At 39.2% G+C, this 27,583-nt stretch overlaps 1 protein-coding gene across 4 annotated transcripts in view; it reads left to right on the top strand.

Annotated features, from left to right (window-relative positions):
• COL14A1 (collagen type XIV alpha 1 chain) overlaps positions 1-27,583 on the top strand; it is a 180,081-nt gene that overhangs the window by 51,546 nt on the left and 100,952 nt on the right. For 3 of the 4 annotated variants that reach the window (XM_036338169.1, XM_036338168.1, XM_036338171.1), the window contains 11 exons: positions 431-582; positions 1,696-1,825; positions 3,385-3,530; positions 6,253-6,382; positions 8,214-8,353; positions 13,232-13,358; positions 14,992-15,131; positions 15,601-15,733; positions 17,062-17,121; positions 18,905-19,056; positions 24,279-24,408. In XM_036338169.1, the coding sequence (XP_036194062.1) occupies positions 431-582; positions 1,696-1,825; positions 3,385-3,530; positions 6,253-6,382; positions 8,214-8,353; positions 13,232-13,358; positions 14,992-15,131; positions 15,601-15,733; positions 17,062-17,121; positions 18,905-19,056; positions 24,279-24,408 (1,440 nt within the window). The remainder of the gene's footprint in view (positions 1-430; positions 583-1,695; positions 1,826-3,384; positions 3,531-6,252; positions 6,383-8,213; positions 8,354-13,231; positions 13,359-14,991; positions 15,132-15,600; positions 15,734-17,061; positions 17,122-18,904; positions 19,057-24,278; positions 24,409-27,583) is intronic. The other variant, XM_036338170.1, reaches the window with a different exon arrangement.

Genomic DNA, 27,583 nt, shown 5'->3' on the forward strand with positions numbered 1-27,583 from the left:
GGGCGAGTTAAGTTCATTGTGGCTTGGTTTTGTCACCTGTGAAATGGGAAGAATAATAGTAATCACTGAGAAGTAAATAAAATAATAAAGAACTTAGAAGACTACTTGTAGATATACACATGCTCAATGAATGTGGTGTTTTTTGTATTTTACTATTCTATAGCAATTTCTTTAAGCCAAGTTCCTTAGAGTCAAGGACTATGTTTTATTTAAGTTTGTATCCGCAGAACCTGGTGTAGGGACTGGTACTTAATAGACACTTAAATGTTTTGATGAACAAATGTCGGAATGAATAACTGAATCAGCTTCTCTAGAGATGAAAATCTTAGGGGTGGCATAAAGTCAGTAGTCATTTCTGACTAAGGGGGTTTCCTAGGTGAATAAGAACTAACTGGGGAAGAGGTTCATCTTATGTGTCTCTTTAATTTAGCCTTGGCCCTTGCCACCATTGGGCCGCCTACGGAGCTGATTACTTCTGAAGTCACTGCCAGAAGCTTCATGGTTAACTGGACTCATGCCCCAGGGAAGGTGACAAAATACAGAGTCGTGTATTATCCTACCAGGGGTGGAAAACCAGACGAGGTAATAAGAAGATGATATTTTCAAACCATTATTTTCATTTTCTCAAGTCTTCTACAGTAGAGAAGACAAGACAGAAATGGATATATGAGGTTATTCTGTGATAAGCATTTAGAATTATTTCACTTAAATACGTTTCCACATGTCTGTGTACTTTATTTGCACCTTTTCTTCTCACCTCCATCAAATAACCCTCAGAACTGGTCATGTATCCATTTCTAACACAACTTATTTTAGCTTTTTTTCCCCCTTCTTTTTAAAAATTAATGAGTTCTAAAGCAAAGGAAATCAGTAGTTAGTTATCTGGCCAGAGCTTCCTTTTGCTATTCATGTGTTCTTTCTACTTTGGGAGTGGTCCGAACTCCCTTCCTTAATGAAGTCTGTGTGTTCCAAATTATGTGGTCACATAGTCCTCCAGGGTTTGGAATTTCCTGGACGTTTATGGAGATTATTGCAGTGGAGGAGCCATAAGAAAGCATCTGTGGCTGGCCTTTCTCATGGGTTGGCCAGCACGGGAGAGTACATATTGCCAGATGACTGGATTCTTCCCAGTTCCTACCTTTGATACAGCAATTCACAGGGAATATGTTAACATGTGATGAAATCTTTTTTTTTTTTTAAGTGCTAACCTTTTATTGTCCTAACCCCTGACTAACCTCAGCCCGTTGCACAATTTTCTTCTGGATTACGGCAGGGGATATAATTTTTTTAAGTGTTAGAGAAGTAGATCATGAAGGTTTAAATTATCTTGTCAAAAAATCAGAATTATTCCAATGTTCTATCTTTTTTTATGACTAATATACCTTTTAAATGCTTCCCAAAGCTCCATGGAAAAATATCACACATTAACTGTTATGAAGCAGATGTGATTAGTATAAAAATGACACCATTTCCACTTAGATAGGAATTAATAAGGGAGCTTTGGACATGTTCCATAAAAGGCGCATTGCTTCAGATAGGAATTCAAGGAGAATAGACCGCACAGTGGAAAGAGGATGCGGCACACATAAGAAAACATTTAGTGGAATGTTCTTGCTAGAGGTATTTTTGCTTTTTCATGTTAATTCTGCACATGGGACATTTCATACTCTCATACCTGAACTGCACTTTAAACAGGTGGTGGTGGCTGGCAGTGAATCTTCCACGGTGTTGAAAAACTTGATGTCTCTCACCGAATATCAGGTCTCCGTCTTCGCAGTGTATTCTCACACCGCTAGTGAAGGCCTGCGGGGAACAGAGACCACCCGTACGTATTGGATTCTACCTCACGTCTGATCTTGGATAGCATTGCTGAGGCAGCCCTTCCTAATTTGGAATTCTGCTCAGGTTGTATTGATGGACATCCTGAGTCAAATTCCTAGAAAATAGTTATGCTGTACTGGACCAAGCTATCATTGCATTTTGCAGGGGCTACATACCGGGAGGGATATGATAACACTGTTATGTGTAGGAGAGAGTAACCTTAGTGGTGAAGGGTGCAAAATACATTTATTTACTTAGTAAACAAACATTTAGTGAATGCCTGTTACAAACTAAGCACTGAGCTTAAATTTGTCAGTAGAAGTAGAGAAGGATCTCTGTAGCTCTCTCTCCTGCCCAGTAGAAATACAAGGGCATTATGTTACATCTATTTTCACTTTTTATGCCATTGCAATTAAAACAAGCTTCTGAATACTAGTAATTCCTTACCTGAGCATGATAATGGTCTCTCTCTCTCTCTCTCTCTCTCTCTCTCTCTCTCTCTCTCTCTCTCTCTCTCTCTCTCTCCTGGGAAATGATAATCTCAAAAAACACAGTTATCTACTCATTCAGTTATTGCAAACTTGAATTAAGGTCCTATTACGTGCTCGTCACTATGCACAATTAAAGAACTCTGCCTCTGATAGGACAATGATAACAATATAAACACCACCAATAACTATGTGGTAGGCATTATGGTAATCACACTCCAGTCCAATACATTGTTGGATTTTTCCCTGACAATGATTTTTAAGGCAGCTATTAATAATCCCACTTTGCATAAGTATTTTAGCAACAATTCCTGACCTTAAGGAAGTTTTTGTCTAGTAAGGGAGAGAATGCAAACCAAGGACATGCAATCAAATTAGTGCAATAAACTGCTATAGGCACTCCAATCCAAGTGTGACAGGGAGCTGCATGTTTAAAACAAGTCCTGAACTTGACATTGTGATTGGAAAAGGAGGCAAGGCCAGAGTGTGGAGGGCCTAGGTTCATATTTGAAAACAACATTTCACGGTTTTCATTGGCATTGTTAAAGCCAGGAGCTTGTAATTTATCCTTAATCTCTTTCTCCTACCTCTCAATTATAGCCAGTCTTATTTCTTGATTATTCCATTTTTCTCAAACGTATAGCTACTTAGTCATGCCTCATCATTGTCCCTGATTGAATGTGTCAATGAGTATTTATTCATTCATGTATGTGTTCCTCCAGCCACCCATTCTGTCATTTTATTGTGACTCAACAACTATTTTTAATGGCTGCTGCATGTCAGACACTGTTTGGTGATGGACATAAAACAGTGGTCAGAATAGTCTTCTTGCTCTTGACTGGCTGCCAGGGAAAGGGGCCCATCACTGTAGTGGGATATAAGAAACCAGAAGATATGTCATTCCTGCTTTAAACATTCACCATGCTTACCCTCCCAGAAGGCTATGTGAACAGATTGAAGGATGAAAGTTATCTGAAAAAGAAGCTACGTTTACTTAAGTAGCACCTGGATACTTTGAAATGAGCAAGCACACTGGTAATGGCTGAGCATTACAAAAAGCAATCTCCTCTTGCAGTTGCTTTACCCATGCCTTCTGACCTTGAACTGTACGATGTGACTGAGAACAGTCTGCGGGCAAGATGGAATGCAGTGGCCGGAGCATCGGGATACCTGATCCTCTATGCTCCTCTCACGGAGGGTCTGGCTGGAGATGAAAAAGAGGTAACTACCCGCTGCCACTAGAGTTCTAGAATATTTGACTTTCTTAAAAGAGACATTTTTACTATAAGAATTCCTTGTATAAAATTTAGAAAATTCACATTAAGCAAGAGGGGAAAAAATTACTTGTAATCGAACCACCTAGAGCAGCGGTTCTCAACCTGTGGGTTGCGACCCCTTTGGCAATTGAATGACCCTTTCACAGGGGTCGTCCAAGACCATCCTGCATATCATATTTACATTACGATTCATAACAGTAGCAACATTACAGTTATGAAGTAGCAACGAAAATAATTTTATGGTTGGGTCACAACGTGAGGAACTGTATTTAAAGGGCCAGAAGGTTGAGAACCACTGATAGAGGGAATAAGTTGTTCACAATTAGCATCAAGTCTTTTTAATGCATGTTGAACACAACAAATGGAAATGGTTTTGTACTCTTCTGTTTTCATTTAGGTTATTGTGACTATCATTCCATACCATTAAATAATATTTTATGTCATCATTTTAAACATCTTCATACCTTTCCATTGTTATTTAATCTCATCTTATTGGACAGTTAGGTAATTTTCTGTATAAATATGCTTTTGTGACCATTTTTTTAAACATATAATTTTTATGGTTGATTATTTCCTTAGCATAAAATGCTAGGAATGGAGTTTCTTTTTTCAAAGGGTGTGCCAATCATTATACTAAGCATTACCAAATGACTCTAGAGAAATTGTACATACTTTACATTTCTATACGCAGTTCACAAATGACTGTTTCCCCTATGTACACTGACTTAGGAAATTTTTTAAAATTAATTTGCATGGTAGACAAATGTATCTTATCAATGTGGAGTCTTTCTGCATTTATTCCATTTTAAATGATGAATCTTGGGTTTTTGAATAATTTATTTTAGTCCTCATTTTTAATTCCTAGGAAACATAATTACTATAATATAGATGATGGAGGACTTAAGAGGAAGTATCTATGATGCTTGGGAGTGTCCTGACAGGCAGGTGGACAAGAGAGGGCATTCAGAACTTGTTTAGTTAACATTGTCTAAAATCTGCCTCTCGTGACAGAAATTTTTAGGGCCAAAAATAAGGTGAATCTGAGTGTCAAGAACAGAGCATTGGTGACATGTGCTCTTTTATTTGCAAAGTTTAGACAGCTTTTGGCCATTTGGATTTAATATTTATTTGAATTCCCTTTTGGCAGAAGGCAGACTTAAAAATGATGTTGGAAAGATGTTCAGTCTCGCTAAGAAAGAGACAAATAAAAAAGAAGGGGATACTAGTTCATACTCAATCGATTAGCAAACAATTTTTAAAGTCTGATAATAGTACATCTTAGTGAGCATGTGAGGACACAGAATCACTTATGTAAATTGATACAGTTGCCTTGAAGAATAATTTGAAATATTTCATCAAGTGAAAGATATATACAATTTTTGATGTATTTATAATAGGGAAAAATCAATGGAGAAACTTGCTCTGAACAAAATATTGCAAACAACTGACATGTTCAGCAATAGAGGAATGGGAAATAACAGCATATTTATACAGAAGAATATCATAAAGGAATTAAATAATGTCAACTCTGCCCTTGTGTATCAACATGGATAAGTCTTGAAACATAGTAATATTGATAGAGAAAAAAATTGTAAAAATATTAGGTTGTTATAGTCCACTTGTGTATGTTGTTATATACATATATATTATTATTTACAAACATATACATAATGTGCATAGAAGTAAAAATAAAGGATCAATAAGCTAAATATACCTTAACATTAGGGTGAAGGTGGTGAGCAGAAAGAATGAGAGAGATCTTCTGTTTTATCTGAATATATTAATTATTTTAGGAATAAAATGTGAAGTTAATATGACAAAATGTTGATACTTATTCATTTGACTAGTGGCTACATCAGGCTACATTATAATATTTCCTCTACATTGATGTTATCTATGTTGAGATGTCTCAAAATTAAAATGTTTAATTTGCCAATAATAACCTAGGAAGTTATGTTACTGGACACTGTCTATGGAGATATTTTTCTTTCTTCCAAACCAAAAATAAAACCACCCTGTTATACAGTTGTACTCAGTTGTTACATAATTGAGAATGTTGGCTAGCTTGACTCCAAGGGTCATAAAAATCACGAGAGTCAAAAACAAATTGCCAACTTGGGCATCAAGGTGGGTTGATCTCTTCTGAATCCTGGAAAAGACTTGCAATCCAGGTGGACAGGCCCCTTTGTGGAACTGGGCAACAAAACTGGCCAGCTCAACTGGGTTTGAAGCAAAGACTGGGCCGCTAGCCAGGCGACTGGTTAAAATTAGCCAAGTGCTGAAAGATGCCCACTTGGCGCTGCCTCCAGCATGCTGGCCTGGAGCTTACACTCTTTCTAGAGAACATTTCTGATTCAATTCCACCCACACTCTTCTAGGGACCAAATATTCACACTGTTAGTCTCGCTGCAGTTGCCACTTGTCCAGATGTAAGGAGTTATTCTAAAACAGCACGCCCCGGTATGTTTAGTTTTATATGGTTCCATAGCATCTGTTCCTAATATAAAATGCTGTGACAATGAACAAATTCTGACTGAAGCCTGTTTGATGAAGGGGTTGTGAGGAAACATGCTTATTCTGTGAAGTCTCACCTTTATCCACTTCGACTCTGACCAGCGTGAATAATACACATTGGCCCACAATCCGATAACGTGTGTTCTTTTCAGATGAAAATTGGAGAGACCCACACCGATATTGAATTGAGGGGGCTGTTGCCCAATACAGAGTACACAGTTACAGTGTATGCTATGTTTGGAGAAGAGGCCAGCGATCCCGTTTCAGGACAAGAAACAACACGTGAGCAGTTCCGTCATTCAGATGAAATGCTGTAACAAAAGCCCAGGTCAACAGTGGGATTCTGAATTGGAAATACTGGTTTAGGTTGAAACCTCTTAAGGGCTAATTGTAACTTAAGAAAATGTGTACTTGGGGATGTAAAGTACAGAATAGGGAAGATCGTCAATAATATTGTAATAACCGTGTATGGTGCCAGTTGGGTACTAGACTTACCAGGAGGATCACTTCTGAAATTATATAAATGTCCTACCACTATGCTGTACACCTGAAACAAGTATACAATAATATATAATTTCAACTGTAATTGAAACAAATTTTAACTAAAAAAGAAAATGCATGTTTTATTTAGGGGAAATAAATATATTTCTTCTAGTGTTATTAGTATAAGTCATATGGATGCTAGATCTGAATTTTAGCATCCTCTAGCCACCAGCATCTTTGTAAATCCAAAGGCTAGATCACAATATAGGGAAAAGAACATGGCCTTTGGAATCAAAGCAGCCAAGATGGAAATCCCAGTTCAAGTCATATTTTAACTTGGGCAAGTAATGTAACATTTTGGAGTCAGTAAAAAGAGGACCAATAGCAGCACAGGTGAAAGTACTTAACACACACTCAATATTTCTTTTACCTCCCACTCTTATAAAAATTAACATTTTTTCCATATAATCTTTGCAGTCCTATTTATCTCAGACTATTATTAAAATTAGTTTTTAATTGAGTAATAATTTTGTTGGTAAGTCTAATTTTGGTTCAAAGTACGGAGTTTATAATCTTTTTAGAAAAGGTAAATAAAAAGAAAGGGCAGAGACTTGGGGTCTTGCCCATCCCTGAGCCTTGGGAAGAGGGAACTAGCACAACTTCTACAGTGCTTTTGTCTTTGAGTTTCTATTTGGGAAACATGTATAGACATTTAATGATAAGGGAAGAAGTTTTCTCCCACTTTCATTCTTTGTTAATCAAGGCTGTGTTGTTTTTGCTCTTTGAAGAAAGACAAATGTAATCATAACAGCAAATAATCAAACAACCCACCCCCCACACACACAACTGGGAGAGCTCAACACAGAAGTAAAGAAATGGATTATGCCATAGAGCATCTGATATATCAGTTGTCTTAAGTGAACTTTCCCAATGCCCATCTATCTTTCACTCGGAATACTCAGTTCTTTATATTAAAAAAAATGTGCACGACTCTTTTTCCACCATTAGTAGCTGAATTTTTTATAAAGGTCCTAAAAGCCGATGACCTGGCTACTTGTTCCTGAGACTGGATTTATTAGTTTACTTTTTACTTAATTTTTAATATTTTTATTGAATTTATTGAGGGGTTACGTTGGTTAATTAAATTATATGGGTTTCAAGTATACAATTCTATAATATATCATCTTTATATTGTATTGTGGAGATGGCAGAGAGGCATCACCCTCATTTTACACATAGGAGATTATGGAATGGACAAGTAGAGTGAGTTCGCCAGAATCATATGATAGGTGAATGGGGTAGCTAAGACTTAATTTCAGGTGTCCTGGTTGATCTATTAGGTTGCTTCTTTACACCAGACTATGATAGCATTGACTGGAGAAGAAAGGCACAGAAAATTTACCTAAATCTTACTAATTTCTAAGCATGTGTAATTTATTACTATTCATTTCATACAAGGAAAATTTTTTTATTTGTTTTTTTTTTGTTCTAAGTTATTATCTGGGTGAAAATTTTCATATGTAGGTAGTTCAGAAGCCAAAGATGCTGGGTTTTGGGTGGGTTTTTTTTGTCTATTTTACAAGTTTATTATTTACATTTTTAATTATTTTCTCTTCCATTTACTGCAAAGTGCCCTTAAGTTCACCAAGAAACCTGAGAATCTCCAATGTTGGCTCTAACAGTGCTCGGTTAGCCTGGGACCCAACTTCAAGAAAGGTCACTGGTTATCGAATTGTATATAACAACGCAGATGGCACTGAAATCAATGAGGTAAGCTGTGGAACACAATGTCTGTTTTTCTACTGGTTGTGTATTAGTTTTTTTATGGCTGTGTAACCCACTATCCCCAAAGGTAGTAGCATAAAACAATACTAATTATTTTCTTCCACAGTTTCTGTGGGTCAGGAATCTGGCTTGGATGTGTAGTTCTGGCTTGGGGTCACTCATGAGACAGTGGCTTTCTAATTCCTATACCTGCTGCCTGGTGTGGGAAGACTGGAGCAGCTGGGGGCTGGAGCAGCTCTCTGTGTTTCTAAACAGACTCTTCCCATGACCCATCTTGCATGTCAGCTTTAGGGGAGCTGGTCTTTTTGTGTTGGCTCAGGAGTCCCCAGACATGTGTTCAAAGAGAGAGAGGCAGAGCAATAGTACGTGGAAGCTGTGTCACCTTGAGTTACCTCGAAACAAAAGTCATAGACTGTCACGTCCCTCCGTTCATAGGAGATGACAATTCCCTGATGGATTCAAGATGGGGAGGAACACAGGTGCCATCTACAGCAGAGGCATGTGGGATGGGAGACATAAATTGATGGGGATATCTTGGGAAAATACCATCATCCCCATTGGACTGGGGTGGGGTAGTGTGTATCTTAATAGAAATAGTAAACTAGAAATAATGTCAGTGTTACCCAGTTTATCCCTCTGCTTTTGAGTAAACTGGAATATGAAAAACCTTGGTTCAATGAACTTAAGCTGAAAATGGAATAATTCAAATTTTGTATCGGAAGATACTTTTATATAATAGAGCTTAGTACAACCCATGAAGATATAGTATCTTGTACTCAGAGATTTATACTCTCTAGAAACTCTATCCTTGGCAATAGGTTTTAGAAGAATAGTTAGCAAAGTTATTTTTATTAGTTTTCCTTGTCTTGGTCCAAGAAGCTAAGACAAAGAGGGAAATATGTTGGATTACATCATTTCTGTTTTCTGATCAAATAAAGCAAGTATTTTCATATGCAGAGACAAACTTTTTCCTGTAATTAAATCCAATTAGTATTTTTCAGAATGCACCCTCATACAGGACATTGGGTAATGAATGGGCAATCACGACACATTTGCTAACAATAAGGAAATACAGTTCAACATCTTTCATTCAGTCTTTATAAATCCTAATGGCAAATAATTCTGAAAAAGCTGGGATCATTTGGAATAGTTGCTTTGCTTTGCCTTCTGAAATAGCAAAAGGATTGAAATAAAAACCACTTAAATGTTGGTGATGATGATGAGGGACAGGGGAAGGAGGAGGAGGGGGAGAACAACAGCTAACACATGTTGAGCGCTTACCCTGAGCCCTGTTCTGAGAGTTTTACAGAGAGCGCCTAGTGTGGTCCTTATGGAAAAATGCTGCCAATACATGCCTTGTTAAACCAAGGACAGGAGCCTTCTCAGATCGCATGTGCTATGACAGCGTTTGGGGAAATGTGCAAACAGGAGGGAGACCTGAAGTGTTGCCATTTGAGTTTTACATGAAAGGTCACAGTTAGACTTTGAGAAGCAATTCCAGTTCCCAACAGCAGTGACTCAACACTAAAGCCCAGAGTGGAGCTCAAGTCCCTCGTTCCTCATCACGGACTGTTTCTTCACCTGGCCCAGAGTTTGGCTGAAGTGAGGCTTTTAGCTAGACTGTTTGGAAATGTGTTCTAAAAAATACTTGCATAAAAGTGAGATCCTGGTCATTGGTTATCATCGTCCCAAATTCTCCTACATCTTAAAAGTATTACCAACTAAACCAGTTTCAGAACTTAGTCTAAAACACAAATATGATAATGAACAAAAATCAATGATACCTAAAAGTTTTTATTTGGTGGAAGAAAATGATAGTTAATGCATAAAATATAGTCTGTTAGTATCAAATTTATTAAATAAATAAATATATGTCTGTTGAAAGATAGCTATTACAATTTAAAACAACAGAAAGCAATATGTAAGTAAAGTTTAGAAGAATATGTCCTGAACTCATGTTTTAAATATGGTTTTGTCTTTTCTGCGAGTTTAAATAATGAATCCCTATTGTAAGTAGTGTTTATGAGCATATGGTTTAGAGTCAGAAACACTTGTATTTAAGTCCTATGTACTAGTTGGTTTTCCCATGGGCAAGTTCCTTAACTTTCTGGAGTATCATTTTCCCCATCTTCAATTTAGGGGTAATCATTAGCTACTGTACTAGGTTGCATAAGGATTAAGTGTATGAACGCATGCAAAACTTGCAGACAGTACTCAGACCAGAGTAAACACTAAATGCTAAGAATGACCTATTCTTTTAGGTCCAGATTCAGAAAAAGTTACTATCTTTTTCCCCCCAGTTAACTATCGCTGTGTAACTAATATCCTGGCTAAAATAACGACCCATGATTATGCAACTTGGGTAGGGTTCAGGAGGGACAGCTTGTCTGCTCCATGCAGTGTCAGCTGGGATGACTCCCGTCCTCATCTGGGACCTTGACTGGGCCAGAGCTTCCAAGATGACTTCATTTCCATGTCTGGCATCTCAGCTGGGATGGCTGAAAAGGCTGGGGGTTGGCTCCCCTGTCCAACAGATTGGTCAGGGTTTCAAAAGGATGAAAATAGAAGCTCTTCTCTCCAGGCTTGACACTCTTTCTTTGAGCTGTAATTGATTCTTTAAGAGATGCATATGATTACTAGATTGGCTCTTAAGTTAGAGGAGCCCTTTGTTATCTCTTTTGAAAAGGCTCTTTGTTGCCTCCATCTTAATTTTCATTTACTTATTTTATTCACTCAAAAAACTACAACTCAAATCCAGTAGTGAAAAAGCTGAACAACATTTTGCCCTCAAGTAGCTTACAGTCCATGCAGGAAGTAAACAATAAACAAGTATGTAAGGAAATAAAATCATTTCAAGCTGTGATTGGTGCTAAGAGAGGAAACAAACAAGAATATTGGTAGAGAATAACCCTACCAAGATAGGTGCAAAGAGAAACCCCCTCTGAGGAGGTGAAATTTAAGCTTAGTCTTGACAGGTGAGGAAGCTCTAATTTGAAAGACCTACAGAAATAGCGTCCCAGACAAAATGAATTGCATGTGCAAAGGCCCTGAGGTGAGAAAAACCTCAACCTGATGGAAAGTCAGTGTGACTGGAGTCCAGGGGGCGATGTAAAGTATGATAGGAAAAAACAGCAGCACTCCAGATTAGTCAAAGCCAAGAGGTCATTAAAGGGTGCCTGGTTTTGATTTGGAAGGCAATAGACAGCCAAGGAAGGCTTTAAGTAGGAATGTGACACGTTTTATATTTTGGTAAAAGTCACAGTTGACTGCCATGAGCAAATACAGTGAGCTATTTCACCTTCCCCTTAACCTCAGGTAACATCAAGATTAGTTATTGGTAGTATTGTAAACACCTGATCTCAGTGATATTGCTCCATAATGTCTCTTGAAAACATTTTTAAGTCAGATATTTTTTGGCAGAGTCTATTCTCGGGTAAATAGGTTCATTTCTTTTCTTTTCTTTCTTTTTTTTTTTTTTGTTCAAGATGAGAAGGTCAGTTTAATAAGTGGAGGATCCAGAACACAAATTCATATCCAAAGAATCTAAAACCTTGCTCAGTTCGTGAATTCAAACTATATATTCCTGGCGATAGTTTTACTATTTTTTTTAATTGTTTAAAGTATTACATATGTCTCCTTATCCCCTAATCAGCCCTTCCCTGGCCACTCCCACCCCCCAGGACAAGCCCCCATGTTCGTGTCCATTGGTTATGCTAATATGCATGCATACAAGTCCTTTGGTTGATTTCTTACCCTCTCCTCCCAAATAGGTTCATTTATTCAGTTCCCCAGAGTATCACTAGAGCAAGGGTGCCTTACTGTAAGTACCTACCTTAAAGGGGTTTGTGAGCATCAATTGAGACAATGTATGTACAGTGCTTAGGTGAGAGGCTCCATTTACTTGGTCTCCTATATGTTCCCTGTATGTACCTCAGCAGCCCAAGACCCAGCCTCTCAAAGATAAAGCTGTGTCTATTCTTTGTCTGAGTCTGAGGATGACTTTGCTTAGGTCTCTCTCTCCTAGATCCTGCCCTCATTGCCTCCTACTTTATTTTTTTTTTCTTCAAGGTCTGTTCTTGTTTCTTCCCCTTTCTAACTCTTCTCTTTCTTTACACCCTTGGTCCTTATTTTCAGAACTTCATCCCTTTGTGCCCTAAAGATATTGATACATATTTTCCCCAAAAAGAGAAAGGAAAATTTAAATTATTGACTATTATCGCTCTATATAAAAGGCTAATATGCAAAATGTCCCCTGGGGAGTTCGATCGGGAGACTGGGAGTTCAATTGCTTGCTATGATGTGCGCTGACCACCAAGGGGTGGCACAGAACAAAGGAAGGCCCTGGCCAGCGGCTGTCATCCAGAAGATCCCAATCGGCTTGATCGCCGGCCAAGCCTATGGACCCTACCTGTGCATGATTTTCGTGCATCGGGCCTCTAGTTTTTAATATGCCCATTTCCTGATTCTGTCCCCACATGAATCTCTTATAGGAGGTACTGTGTATTACTTAGTTGGGGAGTCAGCAGAGCCCAGACAATGAAGCCGAAAAACAGCTGCTCCTAGCAGACCAGCCTGAGAACATTCTATATATATGAGCATTGTGCACTTTACTTTCTATATAGTTAATGAGTGGAAATAATATTGGTTGCGAAGATGTCCTGTGAATTAACTGATAGGTAATCTATTGAAGGGTATAAGTTTAGAATGTGTATATATAAACTGACTGGTTTTATAATTCAGTAATTTTTTGTAAGTATTTATAGCTCTGCTGCCAGCCACGTGAACTAAAGACTAATAAAATGATTTCTGTTTCCAGCATTTGAGAGTGTCTGATATATCTATTATGCCTCCTCTCCTTTGCAGGTTGAAGTTGATCCTATTACTACATTCCCTCTGAAGGGCTTGACACCCCTCACAGAGTACACTATTGCCATCTCCTCCATCTATGATGAGGGGCAGTCCGAGCCTCTGACTGCGAGTTTTACCACGGGTAAGTAAGTCTTATTATGGTTTGAAAAGTTTCCAACAGTAACTTTAAATAAACCACAAAATGGATCAGCTTGTTCGATTGTGATCTGAAAGAGATTGCATTTTCATTTGTGTTTATTTTATATTATTATTCACAAACCAACATTCTAGGTGACTAGAATGCATACTGGCTAATTATTTTCCACCAAAGCAAGGAAAGAGAGAAAAGACCATCAAAATTCCAAAGGTCTCATTTAAATGAAAGTATACATTGTTTTCTTCCTAACCTCACATTGTTTCTTTGGTTCTATTAATGTAAACATTTCACAACTTTTTTGCATTCCTATATGCATCTGTTACGTTAAACTTCCAAAATTGCTGATATCCAAAAGCTTTTAGTCCACAAAATGAGAGTTATATACTATTTAACCTAATACATCAATTATGAAAATATATTATAGCCAATAATGTATTTTCATGCAGCCTAAAATATTAATACAAAAATATGAGATGTTTTAACTACTAAAAAAATAGTGAATGAATGGATTATTTTTCTTCTACATATACTCTATAGTCACTCAAAATATATAAAATATTTTTGGCTCCTGGTGGCCACAATTCTATTGTTGACTTTCTGAACTTATGCAGATTGCACATGCAAACAAATGTGAGGTGGTGAGAAGGTAATTCGGAGAGAGATGAGAATTAAGCGGGCCTGAAAAATAATGGTCACCAAAATAAGTTCAGTCATTTCACAAAATCTCCCAAGGGCGCTGCATTTGAGTTGTTCTTCCCTTGAAAATAGGTTGAGAATTTGCAAGGTGTCCTGTCAAAGCGTGTTTCACGTCTCTGATTTCAAATAACAGAAATCAATGATTTCCAATTCATGGGGGATGGGGTGGGGTGTAGTTGAATGTTATATCCCCAATTGTACATCTCAGAAGTGTGTAAGCAGTGAAATAGTGGGAGGTCTAATAACTTATATGTCACTTCCGATGGCAGCCATATGTAAAAGATTAAAAGGATGACGGTTCTTCTCTAGGATTAACTTATTTCTAGAGAGTGTGTTAGGCATGAAAGTGGAATAAAGCCATGGGGAATATAGTTGATGATGTTGTGATGACTATGGTGCCAGGTGGATGCTGGAAGTATGGGTGGGGGGATTGGGGAGAACACTTAAAGCATACGATTGTCAAACCACTGTGCTGTACACCTGAAGCCGATACAAAATACTGTTGAAGGTAGGCTGTAATAAAAAAATTTAAAAAAAAAAAAAAAAAAGTGCATAAAGCGAAAAGGGACATTTCTCAGACCTCTAGGGCACCATTTTGTTAATTTCCTCAAAGTACTGGGAAAATAAATATTGAGTGTGACACTTTTATTTTTTATGGTTAATGAAAAGAGCCAAATAGAGAGCCTAAGAGTTCTGGAAATTACTGGAAAACTCGTCAGGTCTGCTGTGCCCAAGGTCTTCCTGTTTCATCCGGTGGGAAAATGCTGGGAGCGGTGGCAGGAAGGCCACACTGGACTGACGGGCTCCCCTTCCCCGAAGCAAGGGGTCCCTCATAGGGAGCCTTGTCCTCCTGCGGCCCCCAGGAGCGACGGCTTGCTCACCTTCTCAGTTTCCTCACAAAATCTCTTTCCTTGGCTCACAGAGGAAGTTCCAGCCCAGCAATACTTGGAAATTGATGAGGTGACGACAGATAGCTTCAGAGTGACCTGGCACCCCCTCTCGGCGGAGGAAGGGCAGCACAAGCTGATGTGGATCCCAGTCTACGGCGGGAAGACCGAAGAAGTGAGTGGTGGGGAACAGACTGAAAACTCATCCGGAGCGTTTTGTCTGGAAGTGAAGGCCCAGAGTTGGTCTTCCCTTGAAAATAGATTGAGAATCCCAGAAGCAATTCCTTCTTTGCACGGCAGAGAGTTTTATAAACGTCAAATCATATGATTTGAAGTGCATTCTTGCTAGCTCTTTAGTTTTATATTTTATATCTTTTCAGATTCTTTCGCTTTCCTAAGTGACATTTAATAAAACTTCAAAATTCTGCCTTTGAAATATTCCTAGTTTATTTGCTAAGGGAGCTGAAAGGAAGGAAGTCCCTGGTTTGACCTTAAAGCTGAATTCCATGTCCCTAGAGTTCTTTAAGCTTAGTCATTTCTTGCTTACACTTGGGGCAACATTTTTCCTTATTATTATTATTTTTCTTAACTTTCTTCTCTGTTATTCAAATAAAACCGTGTACTATACACTAAATGTTTTTCAGGTCATCATAAAAGAAGACCAAGACTCACATGTTATTAAAGGCCTGGAGCCTGGCACTGAATATGAAGTTTCACTGTTGGCTGTACTGGATGATGGAAGCGAGAGTGAGGTGGTGACTGCTGTTGGGACCACACGTAAGTCTTGGTCTGGTCAAGATGGACATCACCAACTCCCACCATCAGACACCCTCTCACTACACCAGGTTCCCTACCCATCAGCCTTATCCTGGGCTACAGAGGCTTCCATTTCTCGTCTCCCCCTGCCTCCCCGAATTCTTCCTGTATCTTCACCTTTAATGAAACCAATATATAAAGCACCTTTGCATCTTAGACTATTACCACCATAAAGCTGGGACTACGTCTATCTTGTTCACTATAATATCTCCAGCACTTAGCACAGTACTTGGCAAATTTTAACTGCAATAAATACTTGCTGCATGGATGGATGGATGGATGGATGGATGGATGGATGAAATAATTTGTAAATGAACTAATGAGCAAACAAATAAACCTAGGGAAAACATATCCATCAAGAGTTTATGGAATTTCCCAAGTTGATCTTGGTTCCAAGAATCATGTACAAAATACACTCGCTGATTCATTCATCCCTTCATTTTTTAAATATGAAGTATTAAACACATATTAAATTTTCTTTGATTGGGTTCCCTGGAATCAGATTCTGAAACAAAATTGTATCCAGAAGGTTTATTTAAGACTGTAGTTAGGAGATACATCTGTAAGGAAGTAAAACTGGCCGGATAAGGCACAGGAAAGAGCTAAAACTGAGTCCTCAGCTAATTCTATTAGGAGTTCTAGACCTGGGATAACCCTTCTGAGTTGTCCCAAGCTGACTCAAAGGGCCTGGGCCTTTGTATCCCTGCATCCCCATCATTGGAGGTAGGTCATTCCCTGACAGTCTATGACCTCAGGCAAGACAGTTCCCAGAGCTCAGAGCCACCGCAGCCAGTATTTCAGAAGCTGGTGGATGAGTATTTTGACCCTGGAAAGAGAATCTTGTTGGAGCACCACACAGCTGCTCCCCCCACTAGTTACCTAGGATGGATTCAAGAAATAGAAGGTGTGCGGCCTTGTTTGGCAGCCCTTTCACAACTTGATGGATAGCACTGTTTAATTTCCTTGAATTACCATGGCTATGCCTCATTATAAAGTAACTGGGAGGTTTCACAACTGTATAGGTGTAAGTCAAATATTTATATGAAGGCTGGCATCTGTGATTGGGAACTTTAACTTCTTTGGGTTTCAGTTTCCTTATCTGTGGAATAGATACAATGTCTGCCTTACTTACAACTCACTTCTTCACTCTTGCCACCACTGCCAAGATTGTTATGAGAAGCAAATGAGATAATATAGGTGAAATTTTCTTTGAATACTATAAAATTCTATACGCAAATATATAGAGTTATTACTATTACATAATTTTAAAGAAATACATGTTTTTTTAGTTGACGGTGGTTGGACTGAACCAGCTACGACCATAGTACCTACAAAACCTGTGACATCAGGTAAGAACAAATCAAAGTCTATCTAACCAAAAGAAAAGTTTGATTTAAACTGAAGTTATGTTATCTTAGTTTTGTTTATTTTATATTAGTAATTAGGAACAAGGCATTCAGTTCAAATGTCATGCCTCTCAGCCCCTCCTTATTCTTATTTCAGTGAATTTCTTTTTTAAAAAAAAATATATTTTTATCGATTTCAGAGAGGTAGGGAGAAGGAGAGAGAGAGAAACATCAATAATGAGAGAGAATCATTGATTGGCTGCCTCCTGCACATCCCCCACTGGGCATGTGCCCTTGACCGGAATCGAACCAGGGACTCTTCAGTCTGCAGGCTGATACTCTATCCACAGAGCCAAACCAGCTAGGGCTCTTCTTACTCTTAAATACCAATAGGTCCTGTAGTCTCCTCTCACTCTTACATCTCTCTACCTTTTCCATATTTTGGATTTCCATGTAATCTTTTCAGAGGATGTTATCATAGCAAGCCCTGGAGTCTCTGGCCACCTCTTGATCTCAGTGACTTCTCCTGTTGCTTGTTGTTGACAATTATTTATATCATGGTTTCCTATATTTGTGGATAACTGAGATCTGGCTGGTCTAGTGGTCTTCCTATAGCAGCTGTTTTCTATCTCATCTTAATTTCTCCCTTGACTATAATTCACCTTCCAACTGTCAGAGTCAACTAGGTAAAACACAAGTTTAATGATATCATTTATTTCCCCACCTAAAGCCCTTCTGTGGGTTTCTGGGTTTTCCATTATTTACCCATTCATTCATTCACTGATTCATTCATTCTTTAGTTAATCTTTATTGATCCTTTCTTCATTCCCCCAAATCTCTTTATCATAATATCCATGATCCAGATTGTGTTCTGCGTCTCCTCCTGGTTTCCCCCTGTCACCTAGAACTCCTAGTCCTAAAGGTGAGATGTTGCTGCCTCCTGTTCTCTCTGCCTGGCACCTCCCCCACCCCCCCGGCCCCCCAGTTTTGCCTGGTAAATGTCACTCTCCTGCCTCCTCTATGACACTTTCATTATTTTTGTCAAGTGTTAGTCATTATCTATCTCAAAGGCCTAACAGTCTGACAAAAGGAAAAAGAATCGTGTACGTTGATTGAATAAAAGAAGAAATGAATGAAGAAAAGAAAGAATTAGTAGAGATGGACAGCATACAAGGAAGTCAGCACAAAAAGGAGAAGAAAAAATGAGACATATAAGGGAGCTGGCACCTTGGCAGATAAGAAGGAATGTGTCAGAGAATATAGGTGAAGGAGTTGGGACAGATATCAAAGAAAGGACGATCTCTGTGTGGGCTGAATGGGGAGAGGCAGCCATGGTGAGAGATTTGCACTTATGGGACAAGTGAATGGGATGCATGTTGGATGCTGGATCACTTTCTGAGGCTGACCACATCTGGTCCATCATATCTGCTTCTCCAACAAAGCACGAGTGTGCGATTTCATGAGCATCGCCCCAGTGGGCTCCCCTTTGGGTTTCCTAGTCCCGGGCTTCTCTACAGTTTCTTTTACTAGTGTATACACAGAGCTGATAGTTTTGAGGTGTCCATGGTCTCACCTTGTCAGCATCTCTTAAACCCATTTTTATTTGCTGGCAGTAGGTATCATGGCTCCCCATTAGCCACTAAAGCTAAGTTGTTCTTCATGTGGGTCTATGTTAGAGCAATACATGAAATGATACTTGATGCCATGTCCACAAATGGCCTCTGTAGCTCATTTGGGGATACGATGGGTTAAGAATTCGTTTAATCCTTGGTTGTGTTTATTCCAGTTTTCCGGACAGGAATCAGAAACCTGGCTATAGATGATGAAACCACTTCTAGCCTGCGGGTAACATGGGACATTTCAGACAGCAGTGTGCAGCAGTTCAGGGTGACCTACCTGACTGCTCAAGGGGACCCTGCGGAAGAAGTGGTAGGAACGGTCTGTATAAACACAGCGGACTAGAATCTGAGGTTTCTTGACTAACAGAGCTAACAAGGCTATCTCCAGAGATGGATGCAAGCGCTCTCTATGCTACTTTCTCCTGACTCTATCATCTCCAGAAACTGTTTTCATTTAATCCAAACTTAAATACTGATTTCTTGAGGACCTGTTCATCTCCAAAACTTGCTCCACATACAACCTGCTTCAAATTGATAAAGGCTCTGAACCTTGTTTCTCATGTTGCTTCTGCTTGCCTTGATTACTTCTTAGATCACCAAAGCAAAGTTGGCTCATAAATAGTCCATTAGACACTTGTCTCTGTATATGTACATATTTAACATATAAACTTTACACATTTTTTTTTTGACGTTGGGAGTCTGATACGTGAAAGGTCTTCTTTATGTAGTTGAAGAATACCTAATAAAATGCCATCCATTAACAAATAGTTATATTTTTCATTGATATCAACCCATTTTTGAGCAGATTTATAGTCATTTTAAATTTATTCTTAATCATGAGCATTTCCCTTAGGGGATTTAGATTTTTATATGTTACATTTTCTTTAAGTTGTGAAATCGATATTTGTTTGTTTGTTTTCTATTGGAAACCTGGGTACATTCTTCATTATGGCCCTCCAATATTTTCTTAATTTATACTGCATCATTCCTTTTAGTCTAGAACCTGAAAATTGTTTCCTAGGTATACGTCTTATCAGACCAGAGAACCCTAGTTTGCATCCAAAAGAGTTTTCCTTTTTTTTTTTTTTTTCTATCATGGAACATGCTTTATTTAGCCTCATTACTTGCATTTCTTGTCAGTGCATTGTGTTTGAGCCATTCTAGGAAAGAAGTCTCCAAATTCATGATTGCTCAAGAATAACATCATTATCCTTTCTCACTCTTCCTTACTTATAGAGCCTTTGATGAAAAATTATTTTTATTCATGTGCTTTTCTAAAAAAATTTTCTGAGCCCCAAATTCTATTAGGAAAGTACTGTACTTTATTTCAGGTTGGCAAAGGAATCATTACAGAACACAATGATAACCCTAGAATAGCCACATCTACTGTGAATAGTCAGAAGGTCCAGGAAACTGGTCTGGGAGTACTTTTGGAAAGTTAATGAACACTTAAACAAAACAGGTTAAATCATACATTAACTCAGGCCATAAATTTCAAATGATCCACGATTGGTAATTTTTTTTAAAAAAACCTGTGCTTAGAAATGGTAACTAAAGATATAATTTGGATGTTTTCTTTCCCCCTGTTATTGTCATTGTGTTTTAATTTAGTTACTAAAAACGAGACCCATAAAAAATTCCCAGAATGAGAGTATTTTTTTGTTTTGTTTTTGTTTTTACTCTTTCCAAGAAACACATCAAGCTTCTTGTTCAATCATTCTTGCTAATTTGGAAAGAGTAACAATTTAATCTCAGGCATGCACTTATAAGCTATGCAAGGTAAAATAATGATAATATTTTCTTTGGATTGTCCCTAGATAATTTTCCCTTTGTTAGTGTCTTTCATTCCACACTGTTTATTTAGAAACACTTCGACAACCTAAATGAAGGGGGAAAAAATAGATCAAAAATCTTAAAGCACATGTGCCCCAGTTAAACAAACCCTTAATAAAAATGAAAAATATTGATAAATTTGGTAGTGATTCTTTACTGCGCAGAAGTGTTTTCAGTAAACTAGTACAGAAGAAAGTATTCTAGAATTCTTTGAATATCAAGCGCCTTAGTGAATTCTAATTAAATTGGATTCTACACTCTTACTTTACAGGCATATTGTCAGGGACCTAACTGAGGAGTAATTGGGGATTTATATTTCAGTGTTTTATGAATTGTTACTGCTATGCAAATGTAATGTATTGTTATTGGAGACAGAAAGTGGTACATCTAAATTTAAATTAACGTGGGACAGACAGTTGCAATTTTCTATCAAAACCCAAGGGCACCAAAGAAATATCTTAAAATAATGACACATGGCAGGGAATGGCAGATGTCTAAAATATGTTACAAAGGTGATAAAGGAAATGTGTGTGGATTGAGAAATGCCTCTTACCATCTTTCTAAAATTTCCCTAACTATAAAAGCTGATTACATTTACTTCAGGAAATGACAAGATAGACTATTGATGTTGGAGGACAGTGTACGTATATAAGATTATAAACCAAAGTCAAGCTTTAGTATATACAGGATGTCCCCAAAAATGTATACACACGTTGAATAATTATTCATTCCAATGGGTTAACTGAAGAGAAAGAAACATCAATTGAGCTATCAGCCGTTAAGTGTGTATACATTTTTGGGGGACACACTGTATATAAGCAAAGGGAATTAAATTTACTTTGCCAGTTGAAGTGATGTATTTATATATTTCCTAAGTATAATCAAATCTACCAAATTTTTCCAATAAAATGCTTTTGAACTCTTAGAAAGTAAAGCTACCTGTCAAAAGTTTCATAAGGATTGACTTTCACCTCTGCTCTGAGATCTGGAAAAGTGGCAATGACATGGCCCTGAGTTTTGTTGTCAGAGTAGAGAGGTCTCACACCTCTTCTCCTTTTTTTTGTTTTAATTGATTTCAGAGAGGAAGGGAGGGGGGAGAGAGAGATAGAAACACCAAGGATGAGAATCACTGATTGGCTGCCTCTTGCATGCACCCTACTGGGGACTAAGCCTGCAAACCAAGTATATGCCCTGACTAGAAATCGAGCCATGACCTCCTGTTTCATAGGTTGACACTCAACCACTGAGCTACACCGGCCAGGCTCACAATTCTTTATTTGTGAAAGGTTAATCAGGATTCCAGACTTTTCTGGGTGTCAAAATCCATAACCATGACCTGAATTCTGGCTTATAAGAAATATTCTAGAGCAGGGAGACTCAGAGTGTGGCTCAGTCTCCTACCAGAAAAATTCAGAGGTGAAGGTGAAGCTTTAGAAACATGTATAGCAATTTGACATCGCTGAAACATCCAAGAACATGGCCACTTATCCAGCAATTTTGTTTTATTGTATTTCATAAAAATCTTGGTCTTCAATGGCTGGGAATTAAAACAACAGCACCAACACCACCTAATCCATCACCACGGATAGCATGGGAATCACTGTCCAGAAAGAGAGCGTTATTAGACGGGAGCACAGTGAGATGCAGGGAATCCTCTTTCTTCTGAGGGAACCGCTTCCTGGAAAAAATCAGGCTGCTCTGAAGAGCTTTGGGCAATGATGGAGCCAGATGTGAAGTTGCATTTGTGATAAAAATTAAAACATGAAGTTTGCTGGTTAGACTTGCATCCCACTCAACCGTGAGCATCTTTTATAGAATTGTTTTATAAACAAAACCAGCATCTGCTGTGATCTCCAGCATCTGTTTTTGGTAGGAGCCCATCTTTACCTTGCTTTGTGCAAACAAGCAGAGGCCAAGTGGAAGGAACTTCGCATACCCCAGAAGGGCAGAGGAAACTGACATGAATATCATTAGGGTTAAAAGGTTCCAGCAGCACAGAGTAGAGGGTGGTGGTTAAAGGCTCAGACCACCTGTCCAGGATTTCAACCTGGCTCCTTTACTCAATAGCTGTGTGGGCCTCAGTTTCCCCATCTGTAAAAAGAGTGTAATGATAATACTGACCTGAAAGGGTTGTGCTGAAGATGAAGTGAATTACTATATTAGACTACTTAGAGTAGCACCTGGCACATAATAATTGATGAGAAAATGATGGCTGTGATTATAAACCACAGCAACTACTCACTGGCAAGCTAGCTGCATCCTCCGAAATGGCCCCACTACTTTTCAGTATTACACAGTGGAAATGTGATTAGTTCCAAGGGAATGTGTTTGTCAGTTTGAGAGAAGACCTTATTTAAGGACCACCAACATGGGCGGTTTGCTAAACAAACTCCTTGGCATGAAAGCCCAGGCTCTGTGGTCCGGAGGAGTTCTATTTAAAAGAAACAGCCTAAAGGAAGCTCCATTGATGGGGTAATAATACAAGTCAGGGCAACCACAGTTCTTCCTTTGCATTATCTTAATGCCAGAGTTATCTACCTCCTTCTAGAATAAAGCAAAGCTCCTATTAGAAACCCTCCCTCCCAGGGCCACCTCATACAACCCTGTATATTTCAATGTTCCTTTCCTATGGGGAGCGAAATCACATTCATCCACTATAAAATCGTCTAATTCAGATTTCCTTTTTTCATATATATGTAAACCATTGTTTTTAGAGCTGAGCAATATCTTGACAACAGCTGCTCCTGGGTTCAACTGGAGGCTTTCTTAGGGCTTATTCCATGATTTATAGGTTCCTTTTCGCATCCAGAAGTAGACAGCGCAGCCCTTTGCCTACTGGCATCTGCATCGAAAAGCATCTCCAGCTGTCCAGATCTTGTGACTGCCTTAAACGCGTTTGGGTCAGTTCTTATATTCCAGCATTTTTCCAGCCGTGATTAAGTTCCTTAAATGGCCCAAGATGTGTCAGCATCTCACTGCTGGAGTGCAAGCAGAAACGTTTGTGGTTTTTGCATTGAGAACACGTGGCTTTTCTGGTCCACGTCTCTTCTAGGGATGCCAGAATCTGTACTGCTAAGCCCCATGTACGGTGCAGCAATGCTTGTGTGGTGTCGACCCCACGGCTGCATTTCATTTTTTACAGCCTTTGAGACAGAGTGATGATGATTTCAGAATGAGGAAAACATCTCCTTTTAGCAACAGTTTTTTTAGCGTTACTGGTCAATATGTTTTGATCTGGAAAACTTGGATAAAATGTGTGGTTCTGTTGTTCTTGGCTAGCACCCATTCTTTTCCAAAATGCTGAGATTAGATTATCTCTGAAAGAGTAGAGAATAGAAGGCTGAATTTCGGAAAGATACTTAAGTAGAATTAGACAGGACAGAATGAACCCTCCAAAGTTATGATCGCCTGTTTTCCAAATAGATGATGATTGTCTCTTCCGGATACTTTACAAATGCTGAAAATATGTTGAAAGAAGACCATTCCTCAGGGCCGAAGAGCTTCACATTTAAACTATCTGCATCAGAGGTTTTAAACTAGGGGTTACTGTAAGGGGAATTTCAGAGAGAAATGCTTTTGCATGAATGCTTTTTTTCTCATCACTCTCTAAACACATCTCACTTCTAATCATTTGGAAGTGCCTATAGTCCTGCTTCATTAGGCCAGTGGAAGAAGAGGTCTTATACAGCCCTTTGCTTTTCGGCACAGGTCATGGTGCCTGGAAGCCAGAACAACCTCCTTCTGAAGCCTCTGCTTCCTGATACGGAATACAAGGTCACGGTGACTCCCATCTACGATGATGGAGAAGGTGTCAGCGTCTCTGCCCCTGGAAAAACCTGTGAGTGAAGCTTTCTCCCTGTGGATACTAGCTGACCAATTCTTCAAAAATGCTCCTCCCGGTAATTTACCCCAAATAACAGAGGACCAGTACTGTGGTGAAAAGAGCAAAAGAAATTTGGAGACAGACAATCTGGGTTTGAATTCTGTCTTCACACATTCAAACTGTGTGATTTTGGGCAAGTTGCTTAACTGCTCTGGGCTTAAGTTTTCTTGTCTGTAAAAGCTAAGACTTAAACACAACTACATCTTACTCCTTCAGCATCCAATTCATCACAAGCTCTATTGATTCTCCGAAATGCTTTCTGCATGCCTGTCCACTTTATCTTCCTCTAACTGCTCCCCCCCTAATCCAAGCCACAGTCTCTCTCACTAAAACGAATGCCCCAGTCCCTATGGAATCTTTCTGCTTCTGTACTTGGATCCTTTGTTCTCCTCACAATAGCCTGAGGGGCTTTTCAAAATGTAAATCACCTCCTCCTGCCTTTCTTTGAAGCGTCCTAATGGTTTTCCATTGTACTCAGAATAAAATCCCACATTCTTCCCAAGGTCCTACAAGGCCGTTTATGACCTGCAAGGATCTCTTTAATCTCACCTCCTAACAGTTGCCACAGCCATACCTCCTTTTCTGCTCTTCATTGGACATTTGAAGCTTGTTCCTGCCATAGGCCTATGTACTCACTAGTCCTTCCATGTGGAATATCCTTTCCCAGATGTTTGCATTTTTGGCTTTTCCTTGTCATTTTGGCGTCATCTGCATGTCATCTTCTCAGACTTTTCTGACCCTCCATGCAAAGTAGCTCCCGCTGTCTAAGTCTAGGATATCATCCTGCTTTGTTTGCTTTTGTTTTGCTTATGTCAGGGCACTGCATGATCTGCTGGCTGATATTTTCTTGTTTATGTTGCTATTTGTTCACTGTCTGTCTCCCATCCCTGGAAGGTAGCATTATGAGAGCCCAGGACCTCATCTGTGTTATGCCCAGAATTCAAGATCCCCAAGAAACCATGCCAGGGAGTCAGTCCGATGCAAAAGCAGAAGGTCCTTTATTGAGTTAGCTAACCCGACCCGGGCCTCCAGTCGACGCAGCGACCGGAAACCGAGTGCCACCCGTGAGAATAGTGAGGGGAGGGGAGCCGGCTGTGGGCCCTGCCGATTGGCCAGGCGCAAGTCGGGTCTTGTTAAATCCTGGGCGTGGCCAGCAGGGGCCTGGGCTCCGGAAGAAGGCACTTTTCTGAGCACATGGCCTCTGCCCCATCAATCTGTGCATCTCTGCATGCCAGACTCCCACAGCGCAGAGGAGTCCTCACAAAGTACTTGTTATAGGTGAATTGGCCGTGGTGATCAAGTGAGGAACATGCATGAAAACCCTTGGTCAAAGCCCTAAAGTCTTAGTTGTCTTCATGACTGTGTAGTTGTCTGCCCTTGCATGAAGACTGCCCCAGAAACTAGTGGCTTCAAATAGCAATCATTTTGTTATATTGTATGATTTTGTGGGTTAGGAAATTAGTCAAGGCTTGCTGGGAAATCCTTCCATTTCACATAGTATTGATTATGGCCACCTGGTAGCTGAGTTGGTGTGGAGTATTTGAGACAAGTTCACCCACATGCCTGGCATCTCGATGAGGGTGCCTGGAAGTCTGGACTTAGCAGAGTCCCTTTGTCTCCATATAGTCTGAGAGCCTTTCCATGTGGTCTTTCCAACACGGTAGTCATGGTTCTTAGATAGTGACTAAGGACTATAAGAGCAAGGGTTCCAAGAGGCAGAAAGTTAAGGTCTATGCCTGACACTAGTACAGTGTCACTTCTGCTGTAGTCTACAAGTCAAGGTGGTCATAGAACCCACAGATTCAAAGAGAGGGTCATAGCCTCCACCACTCAATGGGAGCAAAGTTAAAAAAAAAAGTGTCCATCTTTAATCTACCACAATTACCCAATGGTTAAATATGATTTGCTGCAGAACCCTGGCCAGAGTTGAATCTTGTACTCTAGGCATCTGAGTAGGAATTTTTCAAGTGTGCAAGTCACTAAATTCTGTAACTGCAGCCCCAAGTCCTGACTGATCAGCTGAGCTGATAGGTATTATCTTCTTATTTGACAGTGGTGGCATCTCTCCCTCCTCCCCAGGACCATGCTTAGAGTTCTTCCACCCAGACCTCCACCAAGCCTGCACACTTTGCTAAAGATCACTCAGGGTATTGTGAATTCTAAGAGTTGCTACAGTTATCTCCTCAGGGATCACGTGGACAGAGAGAAGGCAGGGAAGAGCCGAGCAGTGGGAAAGCTCCAAGCTTTTCTTCCACTGCACCCCCACATGGGCATCTCGATTTGATCATGACTTTGATCAACACGTTGGAATTTCTAGCATATTTTGCTGCTACATAAATACTTGGAAACCACGGGCTTAAACAGCAATTAAGGAAGACAATCAAATAGTATTCACCTAACCTACTATGTGTTTTTAAGACATCATCCTTATCTTTCTGAAATCCAGGTTGTTAAAAAATGCATGTCAGGGTGGTTTAAAATAAGATTAGTAAATTCTGCTGTTCTGAGTTGATTTTGAACTGTGTTAGTTAACACTATAATATTTCGTAAATTTACTGTAAACCCCTTCACTGTGGGGAGACTTGAAAGGGGAGGAAGGAGGTGGGGAGACAAAGGGTCTCCCTCTAACTGCCAATGACCTGGGCTCAAAGATCTAGGTTTAACTTTCATATGTTAAAAATTAGCATAATTTGCAACAGGGTTTCATGTTAAATACACATGTATACTCACACAAATAAAAACTGTTTCAAGATTATTATTATAGAAATATAACTTAAATCTCATTAAAGAACTACCATCACATGTAACAGTAGCTACATAGTAAAATTATTTCAAAGTGTTAGTGGATGGCCCACCTATTTTAAGCAGTGGTCAACACAATTAAATTGCAGCAACAACAAAATGATAAGGATATTACCCATCAGTATGCACAATAGTTTATAAAGGACCTCCATATAAATGGCTTTAATGTTTTGATTAAAAAGTTGATAAATTATAACATAAAATTTTAAACAATATAGACAATTTATCTATATAAAAGGCTAATATGCTAAGCGTCCTTCCCACCTTCCAACTGGTTGCTATGATGCGCACTGACCACCAGGGGGTAGATGCTCAATGCAAGAGCTGC

This window comes from Myotis myotis, unplaced genomic scaffold (genome assembly GCF_014108235.1).
Source record: "Myotis myotis isolate mMyoMyo1 unplaced genomic scaffold, mMyoMyo1.p scaffold_m19_p_16, whole genome shotgun sequence".
Lineage (NCBI taxonomy): Eukaryota > Metazoa > Chordata > Mammalia > Chiroptera > Vespertilionidae > Myotis > Myotis myotis.